At 44.1% G+C, this 18,991-nt stretch overlaps 1 protein-coding gene across 2 annotated transcripts in view; it reads left to right on the plus strand.

Moving 5' to 3' along the window:
- The window catches only part of LOC115104198 (BAI1-associated protein 3-like), a 30,857-nt gene extending 12,729 nt beyond the window's left edge, over positions 1 to 18,128 (plus strand). Inside the window, exons 6-33 of one of the 2 annotated variants that reach the window (XM_029625472.2) lie at positions 860 to 926; positions 1,362 to 1,575; positions 1,712 to 1,756; positions 1,866 to 1,943; positions 2,184 to 2,292; positions 3,178 to 3,285; positions 3,365 to 3,457; positions 3,565 to 3,668; positions 3,906 to 4,023; positions 4,288 to 4,412; positions 5,233 to 5,323; positions 5,409 to 5,465; positions 5,617 to 5,714; positions 5,844 to 5,895; positions 6,068 to 6,219; positions 6,424 to 6,547; positions 6,851 to 6,991; positions 7,735 to 7,830; positions 8,326 to 8,541; positions 14,139 to 14,207; positions 14,358 to 14,437; positions 14,608 to 14,716; positions 15,271 to 15,345; positions 15,444 to 15,527; positions 15,893 to 16,013; positions 16,145 to 16,268; positions 16,430 to 16,635; positions 17,018 to 18,128. In XM_029625472.2, the coding sequence (XP_029481332.2) occupies positions 860 to 926; positions 1,362 to 1,575; positions 1,712 to 1,756; positions 1,866 to 1,943; positions 2,184 to 2,292; positions 3,178 to 3,285; positions 3,365 to 3,457; positions 3,565 to 3,668; positions 3,906 to 4,023; positions 4,288 to 4,412; positions 5,233 to 5,323; positions 5,409 to 5,465; positions 5,617 to 5,714; positions 5,844 to 5,895; positions 6,068 to 6,219; positions 6,424 to 6,547; positions 6,851 to 6,991; positions 7,735 to 7,830; positions 8,326 to 8,541; positions 14,139 to 14,207; positions 14,358 to 14,437; positions 14,608 to 14,716; positions 15,271 to 15,345; positions 15,444 to 15,527; positions 15,893 to 16,013; positions 16,145 to 16,268; positions 16,430 to 16,635; positions 17,018 to 17,121 (3,060 nt within the window). In that variant the 3' untranslated portion in view covers positions 17,122 to 18,128. Of the gene's footprint in view, positions 1 to 859; positions 927 to 1,361; positions 1,576 to 1,711; positions 1,757 to 1,865; positions 1,944 to 2,183; positions 2,293 to 3,177; positions 3,286 to 3,364; positions 3,458 to 3,564; positions 3,669 to 3,905; positions 4,024 to 4,287; positions 4,413 to 5,232; positions 5,324 to 5,408; positions 5,466 to 5,616; positions 5,715 to 5,843; positions 5,896 to 6,067; positions 6,220 to 6,423; positions 6,548 to 6,850; positions 6,992 to 7,734; positions 7,831 to 8,325; positions 8,542 to 14,138; positions 14,208 to 14,357; positions 14,438 to 14,607; positions 14,717 to 14,901; positions 15,346 to 15,443; positions 15,528 to 15,892; positions 16,014 to 16,144; positions 16,269 to 16,429; positions 16,636 to 17,017 lie in introns of those variants that run through there. The other variant, XR_003859701.2, reaches the window with a different exon arrangement.
- Positions 18,129 to 18,991: the final 863 nt, after the last annotated feature.

Consider the following 18,991-nt stretch of genomic DNA (forward strand, 5'->3'; position numbering starts at 1 on the left):
TTTTCACACTCAACAGTTTGTCATGTGTATCAAGACATCCAGCCAACTTGACACAGTTGTGTCAAATCATTGGAGTCAACATGGGCCAGCATCCCTGTGAAACGCTTTCGACACCTTGTAGAATTGAGGCTGTTCTGAGGGCAGGGGGGGGTGGTGGAACTCAATATTAGGAAGTTGTTCCTAATGTTTGCTATACTCAGTGTATAGCATGTTGCATTCACAAGGTTAAAGTAAAATGCATGGAAAGCACTAACTAGCACTATGTACCCGGAGAGACTGAGCTGATGGAGTGTATTGATATACCATAGTGAGGCTCACTGGGCACCAGGAGACATAATGATCTCTGAAAGCCCACTTTGTATGATGCCCTTGACTACCAACAACCTTTCAAATGTCAGTTTGAAAGAGATGCTGGGCTCTTCTGCAAGACTACTTGAAAGGTTGTGTGCAGAGAAGAACATATTGTGCCTTTTAACTGTTCCATCCTACAATGATCTCTGTTTTCTCGCCGGCACAGCAGTGTCTTTCCACTATAGTGACACACAAAGCCCTGGCATTATACACCAGACAAAGAAAACACACATGGATTATTCTCTCTTGACAGACTCACGTCTCACACTGCAGTGATTGCTGGTATCTTGTTTACCACTGATGAAAGTGTATTTGTCGAGTTAAAGAATCAGAATCCAAATAAAGTTCACCGACTAGCTGTTGTTTTCAACGTGCACTCTATGCCATGTTCAAGGACCCGGTTTTGGAATGCAGCGTGCTTATGGATCGCTTCAGCGAGATGTCTCACTAATGCATGACTCTTAGCTTGTGTACGTACTACTGTTACTTTGTGCACTTTGTTTTGCAGAGAGCCAGTTTCACCATGAGAGTGTCTGTCATGAAAGGGAAAAATCTAATGGCGAAGGATGCAAATGGTGAGGGGTGTTTGTGTTCGTTTACTGCTATTGATGGGAAGCAGCATTTGTTTTCTGTGCGTGGATATGAAATGTCATCGTGTCCATTTGCCAACTCCAACTCCCCATTGACAATGAATGCAATTGTTTATTATTGAAATACGATTAGAACATTTTCAGATCAACTATATTGAGCGAGACACATTGTTCTTTCTGCCTGGAAGAAAAATAAAAACCTCATGATACAGTGGTTCAACCAAGACACTAGAACCATCATCACGTCACTGTCCACTTTAGACAACACTGGACCACTTTGTCTAAAAGTACACAGGCTGCTATTACTAGCAGACCAATTGCTTTTGATTCCTGAACCTCAATAAGGTACATCGCTGTCATTCTAACAGTATAATCTCAGTGTGTCTCTGTATTAGTTTAACCCTTACTGTGCCTGGGTAGGGTACAGCGACCCCTATTGCATGCTGGGAATCCTCCTGGGCCAGAGCCCCCGGGAGACAGAGGAGAAGAAGGAGAGGAAGTTCAGCTTCAGGAAGAGGAAGGAGAAGCTGGAGAAGAGGTCCAGTACCAAGGAGGTTCTAGCAGCCACGTGCATCCAGGTGACTGAGGTCAAGCCAGAGACTCTCAACCCAGTCTGGAATGAGCACTTTGTTTTGTAAGTACAGTGCTGACAGTACGCCGATTCTGGAAGTTGTTGGCAGAACGCTTGACATTTCTATGCGTCTCAGAGCCTAACGATAACAATGCTTGTTTACACAATGTTCAATTGTTATATTTTCTTCTTCCAATAGTGACATTGATGATGTCCACAGTGATCTACTGCATATGGACATATGGTAAGATTAAACACAGTGTGTGGGGCCTTTCCACTTTCAGTCCAAATTCCAGGTTCCTGAAAACGTCCTACTAACCAACGGTCCTAATAACCTTTGCTCTTCTTCTCAGGGACCACGACGATGACGTCTCTGTCGCAGAGGCCTGCAAAAAACTGAATGAAGTCAGCGGACTTAGAGGAATGGGCAGGTAGAACAGGCTTCTGTTTGCTAATGATAAAGTCGGTGAAATAGGCCCTTTAATATAGTGAATGGAGGTCTTTGACTGTCAGGTCATTGAGACGCAGTGCTGGTTGATTGCTCTGTGTTATATTTCATGTGTTCATCAGTGCCTTATCCCACCAGGTATTTTAAGCAGATTGTATTCATCAGTGCCTTATCCCACCAGGTATTTTAAGCAGATTGCCAAATCGGTGCCTTATCCCACCAGGTATTTTAAGCAGATTGCCAAATCGGTGCGGTCCAATGGAACGTCGTCATCAGGATCATCTGAGGACAATGCTGATGACTTCCTGGGCTGCATCAACATTCCACTGAATGTAATTCTTTAAAGTTACAGTGCTTTCACTTCCCAACTGCTGTCTACTGGTAATGTTTCTTCTTTTATACAGTAGTAATACGTCTTACTTAATGCAGTTTATTCTAATATTTGTATCTATTAGCTATTATAAGTGTTAACTAACATTTTATTGATTATACTCCTCCAAATTTGGTTCCTGGCTCACTGTCTATCAGAGAGGCGCAAACACACGTTATTCATTTATTGTAAATCCATCATAAAGAGTGTGAAGTTTCGGCCTTCACCTTCATCAGACCGGAACGACACTCGGTTTTAATGGATTTTGATTAAATTATAGTTTTATAATGTATGAGAGTGTCGCGCCTCCACCTCTAAAGACATCCACTATTATTTAAGGCAGCACCTCTGTTTTAGTTTTTTTCTGGCTTAGTGTCTAGCCCATGGGCAGGCCCTCGGATCAATATTTTAAAAAATCTCTCTATATATATATATATATATTTAGGAATTCAGTCGGGGTCTCAACTTACTGTTGAGAGTTAGAATAGTGGAATAGAAAAAGTGGAATTTCAAACTTTGGCAGTTTTTCCTCTTGTTATGTCAGTCACTGATAGTCAGTCAATTATCCCATTTCAGCTAAAAAATGTAGATTGCTAAGTTAGCTTAGCGGCCAGCTATCGAAACTTTGTATCAGTCTCACTCAGATATCATATTAAAAACTGCTAACATATCTCTCCACCCCATGGAAGAATGTGTAGAATTGCAGGAAAATAGCTGTGAAACAGGATGTGGGTTTGCAGACCAGCGCGCAACTGCGGCCCCTCATGATGAGATCAGACTTTTTGTTGTCCCCACCCTCATCAAAGTTGCCCATCCCTGGTCTAGCCTGTTCGTTGTTCGCCTGTAGGAGGTTCCTGTGATGGGATATGACAAGTGGTTTAAGCTGGAGCCCCGATCCAGTGCCTCCAAGGTCCAGGGAGAATGTCACCTGATTCTGAGGCTCTTCACTACCCAGGTAGCTACTACACTCTCTCTGCTCCACAGTACCTGTGTATTCTACCCAAGTCACTTGATCATTCCACTTTGTTCCCCAGAGAGACACTACACTGAGTAAGAGGGAATCCAAAGAAGTCATTCATAAGAAGATGCTGAGTCAGATTCTGGAGTACGAGCACGCTCATATTCAGGTGAAACTCTACTATACAGTGCATTCTATTATCAGGTGAAATGACAGCGATGGCTATGGATGGTTTCCTTATGCTATCCATGTAAATCATCTGTTTTTTCTCTCCAGAAAGAGCCTTATAACTGGAATGGGCAGGTGAGTCCTCCAGCATGGACTGTGCTGTCCCATCATGCTGTGCAAACTGACCTCTCGCCCCTGCAACAGGCCATCATGTGAGTAGCTACAATAGTAGCACTTCAATGTAGATCATATGCCAAAGGTATTGCGGTGGTCCAAATGTTATGCCAAGCTGGTGGAGCCTGTGCCAATAAAGCACCACATTTCTAATTATGAGTTGCACCTTTTCCTTCCTAGTCCTTTTAGGTCTGAAACCATTCATCTCAGCTGAGAGATGAAGGTCATGTTATGTACAGTAGATGTATAGTAGTATGTATTGCTCTGGTCTTCAGTCGCTGGCAGTGCTATAGCAGCCACCACCGGTCCCAGAGAATGTGCTACACTCTGCTGCTGAGGCTCCTGAGGACCATCGATGCAGAGTGGGATCCCCAAGCTGTGCAGGGAGACCTGGTAGGCCTACTGTCTCCTCACAGCTCCCCTCTGGCTCGCAATCACCTTTCGTCTGGCATTAGGACACCTCATTAACTCACCACTCAACATCCATCATCCTATGACCTAGGGGTCTGTTATTCAATAAAAACCTGGTTGTTTCGGTGCGGTACTTTTTCTGGAAGCTAGACTGAAGCCCAGAAGTCTGTCTGAATGTGCTGTTATTGGCTAGATCGATCATTGTGAGGTTGAGTGATGTGATGATGATGTACTTCCTGTGTTCAGGAGCGGCAGCTGTCGGACAGCTTCAGGCTGTACACGGACCACTGTCTGTGTCTGATGAAGAGCATGCGCCAGGTGTTCCCCTGCGCCAGTCCAGCCGCCGTCACACGCTGCGAGCTCATGCTGGGGTAAACTCATACCACAGGAGGCTGGTGAGGGGAGGAAGTCTCATATGGCTGGAATGGAATGCATGGAATCACATTAAACCATATGGAAAACGTGTTTCATGTGTTTGATACCATTCCGTTCCAGCCATTACTATGAGCACGTGCTCCCCAATTAAGGTGCCACCATCCACCTGTGACTCCACCACCCTTTCTCTCTCTCTCAACACATCACGGCATCAAACACTCGCCAGCGCTGTCATACCAGACCAAACACTCAACCAAGTCACTAGAATAAAACCACAGACAGAGTACCTAGAACAGTCAAGCCAATAGGAGGGCAGAGTGACTAAGTCATAAGCCTATTGGGAGGGTTTTCTACTTGAATGGTGGTGACTGTGCCAATAAAAGCAGGCTCATGTTGAGGCTCATGTTGCTATGCTCTTTCTCTGTGAGCAGCCCAACGGGGCACTGTACTTCTGTGTCGCACAGACCAGATGAATGGAGATCCTGCAGGGCCTTTTCCAATGAGATTTCAAAGTCTGCCCAGTGATTGACACTCCTACAGAGATCTCTGTGTATTGTGGACACAGACGACACACAAAAAAAAGATGTACTCAAACACATACTAATCGTTCTTGTTGTCAGTCACCTTGACGTAAGAAGGCTGACAGAAATGACAGGTTAGGCCAGTTGTCTGTTCCAGCAATCATTTGGAGCATTTGTGTCCATCAATCGTTTTGATTACCTACAAATCACCTTGCATTTTGTCTTTTACTCAGTAATGAGTTGTTGGGCTACAATAACAGGCCCATGTTTCTCTCCCTTTGTGTTTGTGACTCAGGGGTGTAGGACACATGCAGACCATGCCGGCCTTCAAGACTGCGTGCCCCCTTCGAAATGAACTGCATTTGGAAATTGCCACTGTTGTCAAGGTACAACATAAATATAAGGAAGACCTGTTAGCGTTACCACTGTTGCCTGACTAATTCGAATGACTGCAATCTTTGATTTCAACAGAAAGGTACAGTGGAGTGGTACGAGAGCACAATTTCACAATTCAAACCAGAGGACGGGGTAAGTTGACACCATAAGAATTGATAACACACAAAGTCATACAAATAAAAAGAGTCGCGCATTCTATATATAAACTCCCAGTCATTTATTGGGTAACACATGGATGGGCCTGTCGGGGTTGTGTGTGAGCTGTAGTGTGTGGATTCTATAGGCTCTAGAGGAGCAGCTGAGGAGACTGGTCCAGGTGGTGGATGCAGTGTGTGCAGATGTACTGAGGGGACAGAACGTCTACAACAAGCTCTTCTACAGGTACACAAACAGTCCCTGCAGTTTATTGTGTTAATCAAGGACGGTGACAGGGCGAACTTGACTTTTAAGTAGATTATGTCAAATAGCAAGTGAATCCTGTTCTTTGTTTTGTCTTTTTAAACCCCACAGTGCTGTGAAAGTGGATTTCTTCAGCATCGCGTATAGACAGCTGGAGAAACTGGTGAGAATTCCTTTGACACCAAAAGGGATAGAACCTGCCAACATCTTTATCCATACATGATGATATACAGTATACTGATGCATATAGTGTTCCTGTATGTTCAGCATGCATGTATCCTCACCGTTGACCCTTGACCTCTGAGATGGGGTGACTGACCCCTCTGCTCCCCCAGGTCGCGGACGACGTGAGCGTTGCCATGGAGAAGGTGTGTGGCACTCTGGAGCAGGAGAGCTCCAGGCTAACTCAGACCATGGGAGAGACTCTGTTAGAGCTCTACATGTCTCTGAAAATACTCAAACGCTTCAGAGAGTTCCTCCCTCTCAGGTGAGTTTGTGAACACCCTGCCACCCGGTCAGACTGGTGGATGGTGGATGTTCAGCTTGGTTGCATTGAACTTTTAGAAAACAGAAAGAATGATTAGATGTTGTTATTGCTTGGTGATTTGATCTTGCATTGAACTTCTCCATGTGCTTGAACATACAGTAGATTCGCTAAATGTCAGGTGGTTAATGAGTATTTCTCTCTCAGGGACGCTAAGATGATGGCCTTGACTGGCTATCACAACTGGTTTAAGACGTCTATCCACAAGTGGCTGCAGATAGTCCATGACAAGGCTTGTGACAGGATCCGCAGAGCAGTAGACATGGACCAGGTGAGAAAGGCATTTTATGGAAGTCTCTGTAGAGGTTGCTTTTCCATGAAAAGAGAAACCATGGAACATACGGCAATCAGGATATCCATTACACTTCTACAGCAGAACCCATTGATGATCTGTAACCCACCATGATGTTTCTATCTAATGTACTCGGAATATGAGTTAGTTTCTGTGTACTGTACCTGTGTGTCAGTGTATTTCTAGTACAGTACATGTGCATGACTTTCTATGAGTTGTTGTTCATAGAGTGTGTGTGTGTGTGTGTGTGTGTGTGTGTGTGTGTGTGTGTGTACTGAGAAGCTGGAGCCAGTACAGCAGGCCAAACACAGCTCCTCGGCGGTGGATGTGACAGTGTGTTTCAGCCAGGTGCGGGAGTTCTGGAAACAGATGTCCTGGCCAGACTCTGCAGGGGCCTTCATCTTTGTCACCCGCCTGACAGACGTGAGTGTTCAACCTTCCCAAGTTCTCTCACGTCACCCCGCTCCTCCGCTCTCTCCACTGGCTTCCAGTTGAAGCTCGCATCCGCTACAAGACCATGGTGCTTGCCTACGGAGCTGTGAGGGGAACGGCACCTCAGTACCTCCAGGCTCTGATCAGGCCCTACACCCAAACAAGGGCACTGCGTTCATCCACCTCTGGCCTGCTCGCCTCCCTACCACTGAGGAAGTACAGTTCCCGCGCAGCCCAGTCAAAACTGTTCGCTGCTCTGGCCCCCCAATGGTGGAACAAACTCCCTCACGACGCCAGGACAGCGGAGTCAATCACCACCTTCCGGAGACACCTGAAACCCCACCTCTTTCAGGAATACCTAGGATAGGATAAAGTAATCCTTCTCACCCCCTTAAAAGATTTAGATGCACTATTGTAAAGTGGCTGTTCCACTGGATGTCTTAAGGTGAACGCACCAATTTGTAAGTCGCTCTGGATAAGAGCGTCTGCTAAATGACTTAAATGTAAATGTAATGTAAATGTAAATGTGAGTGCCATCGCCACACACACACACACACACACTCTATGAACAACAGCAACAACAACAAGTGCATACTTTCACACACGCTACACATTCAGAGACAGTGTAAGAAGCTCTACAATCACAAACAACCAGAGCAGAAAGAAAATAATGCAAATTGAGGGTTTCACTCTCGATGATGATGATGGTGAGTGAGATGTTGTCTGTGTTGCAGAATTTCTGCAGCGAGGCCTTGTGTTACTCAGAGATGATAAAGCGCAAGATTGAGAGGAGCCAGCAGGGTCGAGACATCAAGAGCCTGACAGTGCAGGTAACGCCTGTGGGAAGGCAGGAAGGAAGGAAGGGGGGTTTCAGGATGACGTGGGAAGTAAATGTCAGCGAGCGTTCTTTCCCTGGCAACACAAAGACCTCAGCGGGTTGTCCGCAGCGTAATATGTTTGGTCTACTTCAGTGGAAGCTGCTTAGAGGAGAACGGATCATAATAATGGCTGGAATAGAGTAAATGGAATGGTATCATAAACATGGTTTTCATGGGTTTGATACCATTCCATTCACTCCATTCCGTCCATTAGAATCCATTCCAGCCATTATTATGAGCCCTCAGCAGCCTCCACTGGTCTACTTACCGTCTTGCCTCTTTTCATTGTCAATCATTTACTCTCTCCCCCAATCCCCTACCTGCCTCTTTTTTTTTTTAGCCCTGCCTCTTTTTCGTCCTTTGTTTCCTTCAAACATTCTCGACCTTTCCTCTGGCTTTCTCTTCTTCCCTCTACTAATGTACTTCCTGGATCTTGGTGTGGGCTAGCTGTGCATCGCCCTGAACAACACAGAGCATGTGCGTGTGTTCCTGGGCCACCTGCCTCGGGACCTGGACTGGCAGGGCGTGGAGCAGGCTATGGAGGAGTCTTGCGGGGCAGAGGGGAAGGAGCAGGTCAACAAGGCCCTGAACGGACAGCTCTACAACGTGGATGCGGACCTACAGAGGGAGGCCAAGCGCCTCATCACCCACCTCACAGACAAGGTCCCTCCATCTCACTAAACTATCCTCTCTGTCAGTCATACTTAGTAACCAGTCATCAAATCAAATTGTATTAGTCACATGCGCCGAATACAACAGGAATACCTTACAGTGAAATGCTTACTTACGAGCCCCAAACCAACAATGCAGTTTAACAAATAAATAAAAATAAACATTATTGAATAAGAATAAGAAATAAAAGGAACAAGGAATTAAAGAGCAGCAGTAAAATAACAATAGCGAGACTATATACAGGGGAGTACCGGTACAGAGTCAATGTGCGGGGGGCACCGGTTAGTCGTGGTAATTGACGTAATATAATGCAAATAGTCTGGGTAGTGACTGTCTTGGTGTGTCTGGACCATGTTAGTTTGTTGGTGATGTGGACACCAAGGAACTTGAAGCTCTCAACCTGCTCCACTACAGCCCCGTCGATGAGAATGGGGGTGTGCTCAGTCCTCTTTTTCCTGTAGTCCACAATCATCTCCTTTGTTTTGATCACATTGACGTAGAGGTTATTGTCCTGGCACCACACAGCCAGGTCTCTGACCTCCTCCCTATAGGCTGTCTCGTCGTTGGCTGTCTCGTCGGTGATCAGGCCTACCACTGTTGTGTGATCGGCAAACTTAATGTTGGTGTTGGAGTCGTGTCTGGCCAAGCAGTCATGAGTGAACAGGCAGTACAGGAGGGGACTGAGCACGCACGCCTGAGGGGCCCCTGTGTTGAGGATCAGCGTGGTGGATGTGTTGTCACCTAACCTTACCACCTGGGGGCGGCCCGTCAGGAAGTCCAGGATCCAGTTGCAGAGGGAGGTGTTTAGTCCCAGGGTCCTGAGCTTATTGATGAGCTTTACCTAAGGTTACCTTAGTGTTCTTGGGCACAGGGACTATGGTTGTCTGCTTAAAACATGTTGGTATTAGACAGGGAGAGGCTGAAAATGTCAGTATTTTTGTATTTGTATTTATTATGCATCCCCATTAGCTGCTGCCAAAGCAGCAGCTACTCTTCCTGGGGTGCAGCAAAATTAAGGCAGTTTATACAATTAAAAAAAAAACATTACAATACATTCACAGATATCACAACACACTGTGTGTCCTCAGGCCCCTACTCCACCACTACCACATATCTACATTACTAAATCCGTGTGTGTGTGTGTGTGTGTGTGTGTGTGTGTGTGTGTGTGTGTGTGTGTGTGTGTGCGTGTGCCAATGTTTGTGTTGCTTCACAGCCCCCGCTGTTTCATAAGGTGTTTTTTTAATCTGTTTTTTAAATCTAATTTTACTGCTTGCGTCAGTTATTTGATGTGGAATAGAGTTCCATGTAGTCATGGTCTATGTAGTACTTTGTGCCTCCCAAAGTCTGTTCTGGACTTGGGGACTGTGAAGAGACCTCTTGCCGCATATCTTGTGGGGTATGCATGAGTGTTCGAGCTGTGTGCCAGTAGTTTCGACAGACAGATAGATCAGTGCATTCAACATGTCAATACCTCTCATAAATAAAAGTAGTGATGAAGTCAATCTCTCCACTTTCAGCCAGGAGAGATTGACATGCATATTATTAATATTAGCTCTCTGTTCTGTGTACATCCAAGGGCCAGCCGTGCTGCCCTGTTCTGAGCTAATTGCAATTTTCCTAAGTCCTTTTTTGTGGCACCTGACCACACGACTGAACAGTAGTCAAGGTGCGACAAAACTAGGGCCTGTAGGACCTGCCTTGTTGATAGTGTTGTTAAGAAGGCAGAGCATCGCTTTATTTTAGACAGACTTTTCCTCATCTTAGCTACTTCTGCATCAATATATTTTGACCATGACCGTTTACAATCTAGTGTTACTCTAAGCAGTTTAGTCATTTCAACTTGCTTAATTTCCACATGATTTATTACACGATTTAGTTGAGGTTTAGGATATTAGTGTTTATGTTCCAAATACAATTATTTTAGTTTTATAAATATTTAGGGCTAACTTTGTAACGATCTTCTTCATCTGAGGAACAGGAATAGGAAGGATCAGACCAATATGCAGCGTGGTATGTGTCCATGTAAAATTGATTACAACTGAACACAAAATCACAAATGTGAAACAACGAAAATCGAAACAGTTCTGTATGGTGAAAACAGAAAACAACTACCCACAAATCATAGTGGGAAGGTGAAAGCACCAATTTGTAAGTCGCTCTGGATAAGAGCGTCTGCTAAATGACTTAAATGTAAATGTAAAACAGGCTGCCTAAGTATGGTTCTCAATCAGAGACAACGATTGACAGCTGCCTCTGATTGGGAACCATGCCAGGCCAAACACAGAAATACAAAACCTAGAATACAAAACATAGAATGCCCACCCCAACTCACGCCCTGACCAAACTAAAACAGAGACATACAAAGGAACTAAGGTCAGGACGTGACAAACTTATTCCTTGCCACCCACTCTGAAACTAACTGCAGCTCTTTGTTGAGTGTTGCAGTCATTTCAGTCGCTGTAGTAGCTGACGTGTATAGTGTTGAGTCATCCGCATACATAGAAACTCTGGCTTTACTCAAAGTCAGTGGCATGTCATGAGTAAAAATTGAAAAAAGGGGCCTAAACAGCTACCCTGGGGAATTCCTGATTCTAACTGGATTATATTTGATAGACTTCCAATAATGAACACCCTCTGTGTTCTGTTAGACAAGTAATTCTTTATCCACATTATAGCAGGGGGTATAAAGCCATAACATATGTGTTTTTCCAACAGTAGACTATGATCGGTCATGACAAAAGCTGCACTGAAGTCTAACAAGACAGCCCCCACAATCATTTTATCATCGATTTCTCTCAGACAATCATCAGTCATTTGTGTAAGTGCTGTGCTTGTTGAGTGTCCTTCCCTATAAGCATTCTGAAATTCTGTTGTCAATTTGTTTACTGTAAAATAGCATTGTATCTGGTCAAACTCTATTTTTTCAGGAAGTTTACTAAGGGATGCTAACAGGCTGATTAGTTGACTATTTGAGCCAGTAAAGGGGGCTTTGCTATTCTTGGGTAGTGGAATGACTTTAGCTTCCCTCCAGGCCTGAGGGCACACACTTTCTAGTAGGCTTAAATTGAAGATGTCTGCTATTATCCTCAGTAATTTTCCATCTAGATTGTCAGACCCTGGTGGCTTGTCATTGTTGATAGACAACAATAATCTTTTCACCTCTTCCACACTGACTTAATGGAATTCAAAAGTACAATTCTTGTCTTTCATAATTTGGCCTGATATATTTGGATGTGTAGTGTTAGTGTTTGTTGCTGGCATGTCATCCCTAAGTTTGCCTATCTTGCCAATGAAAAAGTAATTCAAGTAGTTTGCAATATCAGTGGGCTTTGTGATAAATGAGCCATCTGATTCAATAAATGAAGGAGCTGAGTTGGCTTCCCCCCCCCCAAAAAATGAATTTAAGGTGCCCCAAAGATTTTTACTATCATTTTTTTATATAATTTATCTTTGTTTCATAGTGTAGTTTTTTTTCTTTTTTCTTTAGTTTAGTCACATGATTTCATAATTTGAAGTACATTTGCCAGTCAGTTGGGCTACCAGACTTAATTGCCATACCTTTTGCCTCAACCCCCTCAACCATACACCTTTTCAATTCCTCATCAATCCAAGGGGATTTAACCGTTTTTACAGTCATTTTCTTAATGGGTGTGTGCTTATTATTAACTGGAATAAGGATTTTCATAAATGCGTCATGTGCAGCGTCTGGTTGCTCCTCATTACACACCACAGACCAGCAAATATTCTTTACATCATCAACATATGAATGATGACAAAACTTATTGTATGACCTCTTATACACTATATTAGGCCCAGCCTTTGGAACTTTGATTTTCCTTGATATGGCTATTATATTGTGATCACTATATCCTATGGATTTGGATATTGCTTTAAAGCAATACATTTTGATGATTTAATTCCTGTGCTGTTTGTAACTACCCTGGTAGGTTGACTGACAACCTGATCCAGGTTGCAGGCACTGGTTACAGTTGGAAGTTTTTTCCTGAGTGAGCAGCTTGATGAAAGCCAGTCAATAAATTGAATACATTAAATTAAATAACCCAGAAAATATTATTCTCTGATGATATCACATACATTATCAAGCATTTCACACATATTATCCAGATACTGACTGTTAGCACTTGGTGGTCTATATCAGCTTCCCACAAGAATGGGCTTTAGGTGAGGCAGATGAACCTGTAGCCATATTACTAACATTAGATCCTCTTTACAGGAATGTGGTTCTGAATATAAACAGCAACACCTCCTCCGTTGGAGTTTCTGTCTTTTCGGTAGATGTTATAACCATGTATTGCTACCACTGCATCATCAAACGTATTATCTAAGTGAGTTTCAGAGAGAGTCAGAATATGAATGTCATCTGTTACAAGCAAGTTATTGACTTCATGGACCTTGTTTCTTAGGATACATATGTTAATATGGGCTATTTTTAGCACTTTTCTGGGTTGCGTGATTGTTTTTAATGCTTTACTGGGAAGCTTATCAGAGGTATACTTACTCATGTTATTTACATTGGTGCTGATAGTGCAGTGTGAGCTGCATAAAGTGGTCTTGCTACTATTGCACACCGCCTCAGTGCTAACAGTGTAACTGTTTTATAGGCTCATGATTACTGCTTACAATAGCTGTAGGATAAACAGATGTGTTCGATGCAATTAGGGGTACATACATTTAATTACTTACATTGTGTTTGCCAATGCCCCTAAGATCATGTACATTATGATGCAGCATTATACCTACAATGCTAGGGATTAACTGAGCTGGTCCTGGATCATTTACCAGTCATTGTTTCATCGCAGCCTTGAAATGCGAGGACAGAGTACAGGAGCCAAGATGATTTGGATGGACTCCGTCATTCCTGTAGAGTATCTTCTGTTTCCAGAAGGTGTCAAAGTTATCAATAAAAGTGACTCCAGCAGAGCTACAGTTGTCTTTTAGCCAGATGTGTAATGCCAGCAGTCTGCTGAATCTTTCACGCCCACTGACCAACGATGGTACTGGACCTGAAATTATTGGCCGTTTTTTGGAGTCTTTTAATGCTAAAATCAGTTCTTTAAAATCAATTTTCAAATGTTCCGAGCTAGCCCTCCTTATGTCGTTTGACCCCACATGGACTACGACAGTTTTAGTTGACCAACTGGAAAGGGTCAGTGAAGACACTCGCCAGTTGGTCAGCTCATGCTCGCAGTACACGTCCTGGTAATCAATCTGGCCCTGTGGCCTTGTGAATGTTGACACAGGCAAGGGACACAGGCATGCATGTCAATATCAGTTTCCATGAGAACGGGTTACGTAAATGATGTTTTTTTGGGGCGTTTGATGGAGCTTGTTTGGAGTGCAAGACGGTCGGGGGTTTCACATTTGGGACTATTCCATTGGTTCCATTGCGTCAGGCAACCTTAATCCAGCACAGATAAAGTATTTCAAAGAAAACAAATACTATGTGAACCCAGGTTTGGTTATGTAATACTGTATGATATGGTATACTAAAATTGGGTCTTGCCTGGTAACCGTTGTCACAATGCCTTGAACAGAGAGGTAATTGTGATATTGTGTGTTTCTAGATGCTTTCAGAGCTGAAGAGGTACCTCCAACACATCAGCCTGTCCCCTGACTCCATCAACAACGATGATGTAAGACTGAACAGTACATTGTGCTCCGCTTCTGTCATGGAGCAGCAACCTCTCTGCTTTCTTTCATTGTCCTTTCTGGGTTGGAAGACATTTCCTCAATAAGCTTCCCCCTAAGATGGGACACTGTTCTGTGACATTGTTCTGTTTCAGGCCGTGTCCCCCCTCATGAAGTACTTACGTGACACTTTAGTCATCCTCAGCGAGTCTCTGGTGAAGGAGAATCTGGCTAGGTAATTACCTGCTGTGTCACGTCTTTATCTCGATGAGCATCTTAGACATGCACGCAATAATGAAACCCCTCTGACACATTATGCTGTAGTACTGGTCATTATCTAGCCATTATGATCACTTGACATACAGCGGATTGTTGTCTAACTGTGTTCTCCTGTCTTCTGCACAGAGTTCTCCTCGGCATGTGGGAGCTGCTCCTCAGAATGATCCTAGACACGGTGGCGGAGAACATGGGAGTCCAGGTGGAGTTCTACAACCGCTTCCAGTACACTGTGGAGGTCAGTGGTCTCCTCTCTCTCTCTCTCTCTCTCTCTCTTTCTCAGTTGACCACAGAGACAGGGAGAATCACAGTAGGGGCCTATTTCCCCTTCTTCCTCATCTTCCTCATTTTCTCCATCATCAGCTACTGTATCCTTGCTAATTACTTGTGTGGTATAATTTCCATACCACTGATATTCATCAGGTCTCCCGGCTGCTCAGTCCCTGCTGAGGAGAGTCCCCACCAGAATGGCAATGTGACAGTTCCTGTATTCTAATGGAGCATAGAGCTGGCAAGGGACACACGACAGATTTGGATGAAAAGTCGTGAAAATGCAAAGCTGCGTGGGTAGAACATGTGGTGTGTTCCATGGTGATCTCCTTCTACTGGGGGATTCACGCTGTCAGCGAGGATACATACCAGTCTGCTAATATCCTCTGACATATGCTCCAACCAAAGGCGTTACTTATAGTTACCACAGCTAATTAGCTAGTCATGCCAGTCGAACAGAGCGGAGTATCAGGACATGTAACCTGAAAACTGAAACCTTCCCCGCCACAATGCTCCTTTCAGGCCCTGGTGCAGTTCTTCTGTGCTGATGGAAAGGGACTTGCCATAGAAGATCTGAAAAACCATGTCGACTACAAGGTGAGAGCACCAAGGGTTTTATGTACCATCTAGACTTTTTTAGTGGGGGTTGTTCAGCTGGTTCCTGACGAGCCCCCTCCCCACTGCTGTTCCTATAGGCTCTTGACGAGGAGCTGAGGCTGAACAAGTGTTCGTCCTTTGAGCTGATCGAGCAGTACTTCCTGGAGAAGATCTCTCAGCAGGTAGTCTGCAGCCTGCTGGGCTGCCACATGTGACTCTAACCCCCGGGCTAGTGTAGTGGGGGAGTGTTGATTAGGAGCTGAAAGATCACAACACATTTTCTTTTTCTTTATCTCTTTAATGCTAATCTGGTCGCTAGCTGTTTTCTGTAACAGCGGTTTATTTTAGAACGCCAGAACAACTTTATAGGCATGTCCACTTACTACAAGCATTTTGCTACACTCACATTAACATCTGGTAACCATGTTTATGTGACAAATAACATTTGATTTGATGTCCAGGATTCATCATACTGAATGGATGTATAACAATCCAATCAATCAATCATCTGTTTATGTATGAGTTATAATATGGATCTGCCTTTCAGAGAACACTGAAGCACACCCACTTTGGCCGCGTCAGTGTGAAGTGTTACTATGATGCTTCTGAGCAGAGGCTCACGGTGGAGATCCTGCATGCCGCCGATCTCATTGCCTTGGACGCCAATGGTAAATATCAGAGTTCCATTGGCATGCAGCTCCTTATGCAGAAAGAATGCCAATCCAATCTTCTGTATGAGCCCCTCATTCGTTCCTGTTCCTCTCTCTCTCTCTCTCTCTCTCTCTCTGGTGCCACACAGGGCTGAGTGACCCCTTTGTCATCGTGGAGCTCTGTCCCCACCACCTCTTCCCCATGGCCAAGAGCCAGCGCACCCAAGTGAAGCTCAAGACCCTGCACCCAGTATTTGATGAGCTCTTCTATTTGTGAGTGTATAATCTGCCTTCTGTATGCACTAACAGAGAAGGAAATGTTGGGATTGGTGGATGATATGATAATTCCCTCTTGACAGCAGCTAGATTGAAAAGCAAAACATGGAGATGTAGACTTCAGTTTGACTCATTTTCCTCTATCTGCTGTCCCACAGCCATGTCAGCCCAGAGCAGTACAGGCACAGGTTTGCCTGTCTGACTTTTACTGTGATGGACTATGATTGGCTGTCCACCAACGATTTTGCCGGGGAGGCCTTGGCCCCGCTCAGTGACTTCTGTTGGCCAGGGAGACCCAATGCCTCAGCGGCCGGAAAGACCATCCAGCCGACCATTCTGCACCTGGCCCGGAACAAACCCAGCGGTAGGGAGCAGGGTTAGGGTCAATTTGATTTCAATTCAGTCAATTAATTAAGTAAACCCGTATTCAAATTCCACGTTTTCATCATTGAAAAGAATTTAGGAACATTTGAATTGTAATTTCAGTTTACTTCCTGAATTTACTGAATTGAAAGGAATTGACCCCAACCCTGGAAGGACAGTCCACCGGATAGACTTCAGTACATAACACCACCCCTCTACTCCTCACTGAGAGGGAACGGGTCCCCAGTGAGGAGAGCCTGTTAAGTCTGGGAAAGGTTTCCTATTACTCCTGTAATCCAACCTAGCGACCCGTTCAATCTGAAGGTAATTGTGGCAGGCGTTGGATGGATGCACTTATGTCTCTGTTTGATCTCTCCATCCAGAGAAGCCAATCATGAGGATTTTGGACGCGCGGACGGGAGACGGAGAGGCTCAGGAGTTTGTGAGGAAGCTAAAGGAGATTGAGAAATCCATGGAAGAGGAGTGAAGCTGTCAGCACTGGTCTGGTGTATTGGTGTATTCTGACTACGTCTTTGCCACATGTGCTCTTGTACTTGTCGTACTACCCGTATGTTTACAATGTTTACAGTTTTCAAATCCTCTTGTACGTGCACTGAAAATGTCATGCCGAACAAAACACAGTGAGGCATGACTTTTTAAATTGGAATACGAATGTCCTGTCTCTCTGCTGTATTTTTATGCCTCAAATCAAATGCTATTTGTCACATGCGCCGAATACAACAGGTGTAGACTTTACCGTGAAGTGCTTACTTACAAGCCCTTTCCCAACATTGTGGAGTTAAATAGTAAGAAATATCCAAGGGTCCTATCTGAGAAATCTGAGGAACAGCTTATCCTACAGTGAATATTTTGTTACCTAAAGAGCTCATTGAATGTTATCTTTGTCATATTATCTCTGTTATATTATCTTTGTTGTATTACATCGCTAACGTTTAACTGAATCAAAAACTAATTTGCAACTGATATGTATTCAGTCGAATCATGTGGGTGGATCAATCGTTGAAAACAAATATACTCAACTACCATTTCTGAGTATGTGGCGAAGTAGCACAAGGATGTAACACTGCAAGGAAAAGCCATCTGTAGCCAGGTTTTGTAAGTCATCAGAAGGAGTAGTGTCACGTATGGCTGCGTTTACACAGGCAGCCCAATTCTGAAATGTTTCAGATCTTTTCACGCCAGCTCTTTTTCAGAGCTGATCTGATTAGTCGAAAGAACAATAAGCTAGGGAAAAGAGATCACAATTTGTCTGCCTGTGTAAACGCAGCCTATGTGACGCCATCTGTGCTCATTGATGATTGGATGTTTATATCTCTTCAGATTATGAACCATATCCCTGAAGAAAAGAGTGTTAAGTCCTCTATTTGTTATATTGTAAATGTGAACTACTTGTCCTTGGATTGTAATGGATTGTGCTGCTGTTCATTGTACCAAATGAAAATGTCTATTAATAAAGATTGTATTTGAATATGATTCACTAGGTCTTATCACATTTTGTTCTCCTTAGAAAAATATGTTTCCTTCTTTGTAGTGGACTTGCCCATATGACATCAACATGTTGCTCTTCATGTTGCATGTGTCTTTTTCTAAATGGAAACTAAATGGACTCACAAACATATAGCAGCACTAGACATCTAGAAAAAAAACAGTCCTTTGTGTTTAGTTCTAAATGCCAGGATTCATTTTGATTTCTTCCAGACCGAAAGATTCCGTCTCTGTCGGTCTTGTGTCTGCATGTTCTCTCCCTTCTCTGTCTCTTTGTTTTGCTTTTCTCACTCTGTCTATCTCTGCCCTCCCCCCTCTCGCGCTCTCTCGCTCGGCTCTTGTCACTTAGTTTCAAGGCTTACAAAAGGAAACAGCAGATGTCTGTTTACAGGCACTCATTCTCTCTCTCTCTCTCTCTCTCTCTCTCTCTCTCTCTCACTTCCCTCTGAATGTCATTCTCAGATGCAGGCCTGTCTGCTCCCACCACCTCCACCTCCATTATCCTTCCACTCTCTCTCTCTTCCTCCACAGTGTTCCCTCTATCATAGTCCTCTTCCGGTTCCCCTCTTGACCTTTCAGACCTTCTATCACCTCAAGAGAGCCACCTTGGATGGAAAACACGCTGCTGCACGACCACAGTGACCCCAAAGAGAAACACTCAGAGTCCAGTAATAAGGGCAGCAAGGTTATGTTGATTATGTCCAATCTATCAAATCATAGAAGTCTGAACCACAATGACCTGGTTACATCCCCATCCGCCTACACACAGACCGACGTGTTGGTGACTGATGGACTTCTGTAATAATATGGGCTAAGATAGATAGATAGATAGATATAGATCGGTAGTGTTT

Source organism: Oncorhynchus nerka, linkage group LG21, assembly GCF_034236695.1.
Source record: "Oncorhynchus nerka isolate Pitt River linkage group LG21, Oner_Uvic_2.0, whole genome shotgun sequence".
NCBI lineage: Eukaryota > Metazoa > Chordata > Actinopteri > Salmoniformes > Salmonidae > Oncorhynchus > Oncorhynchus nerka.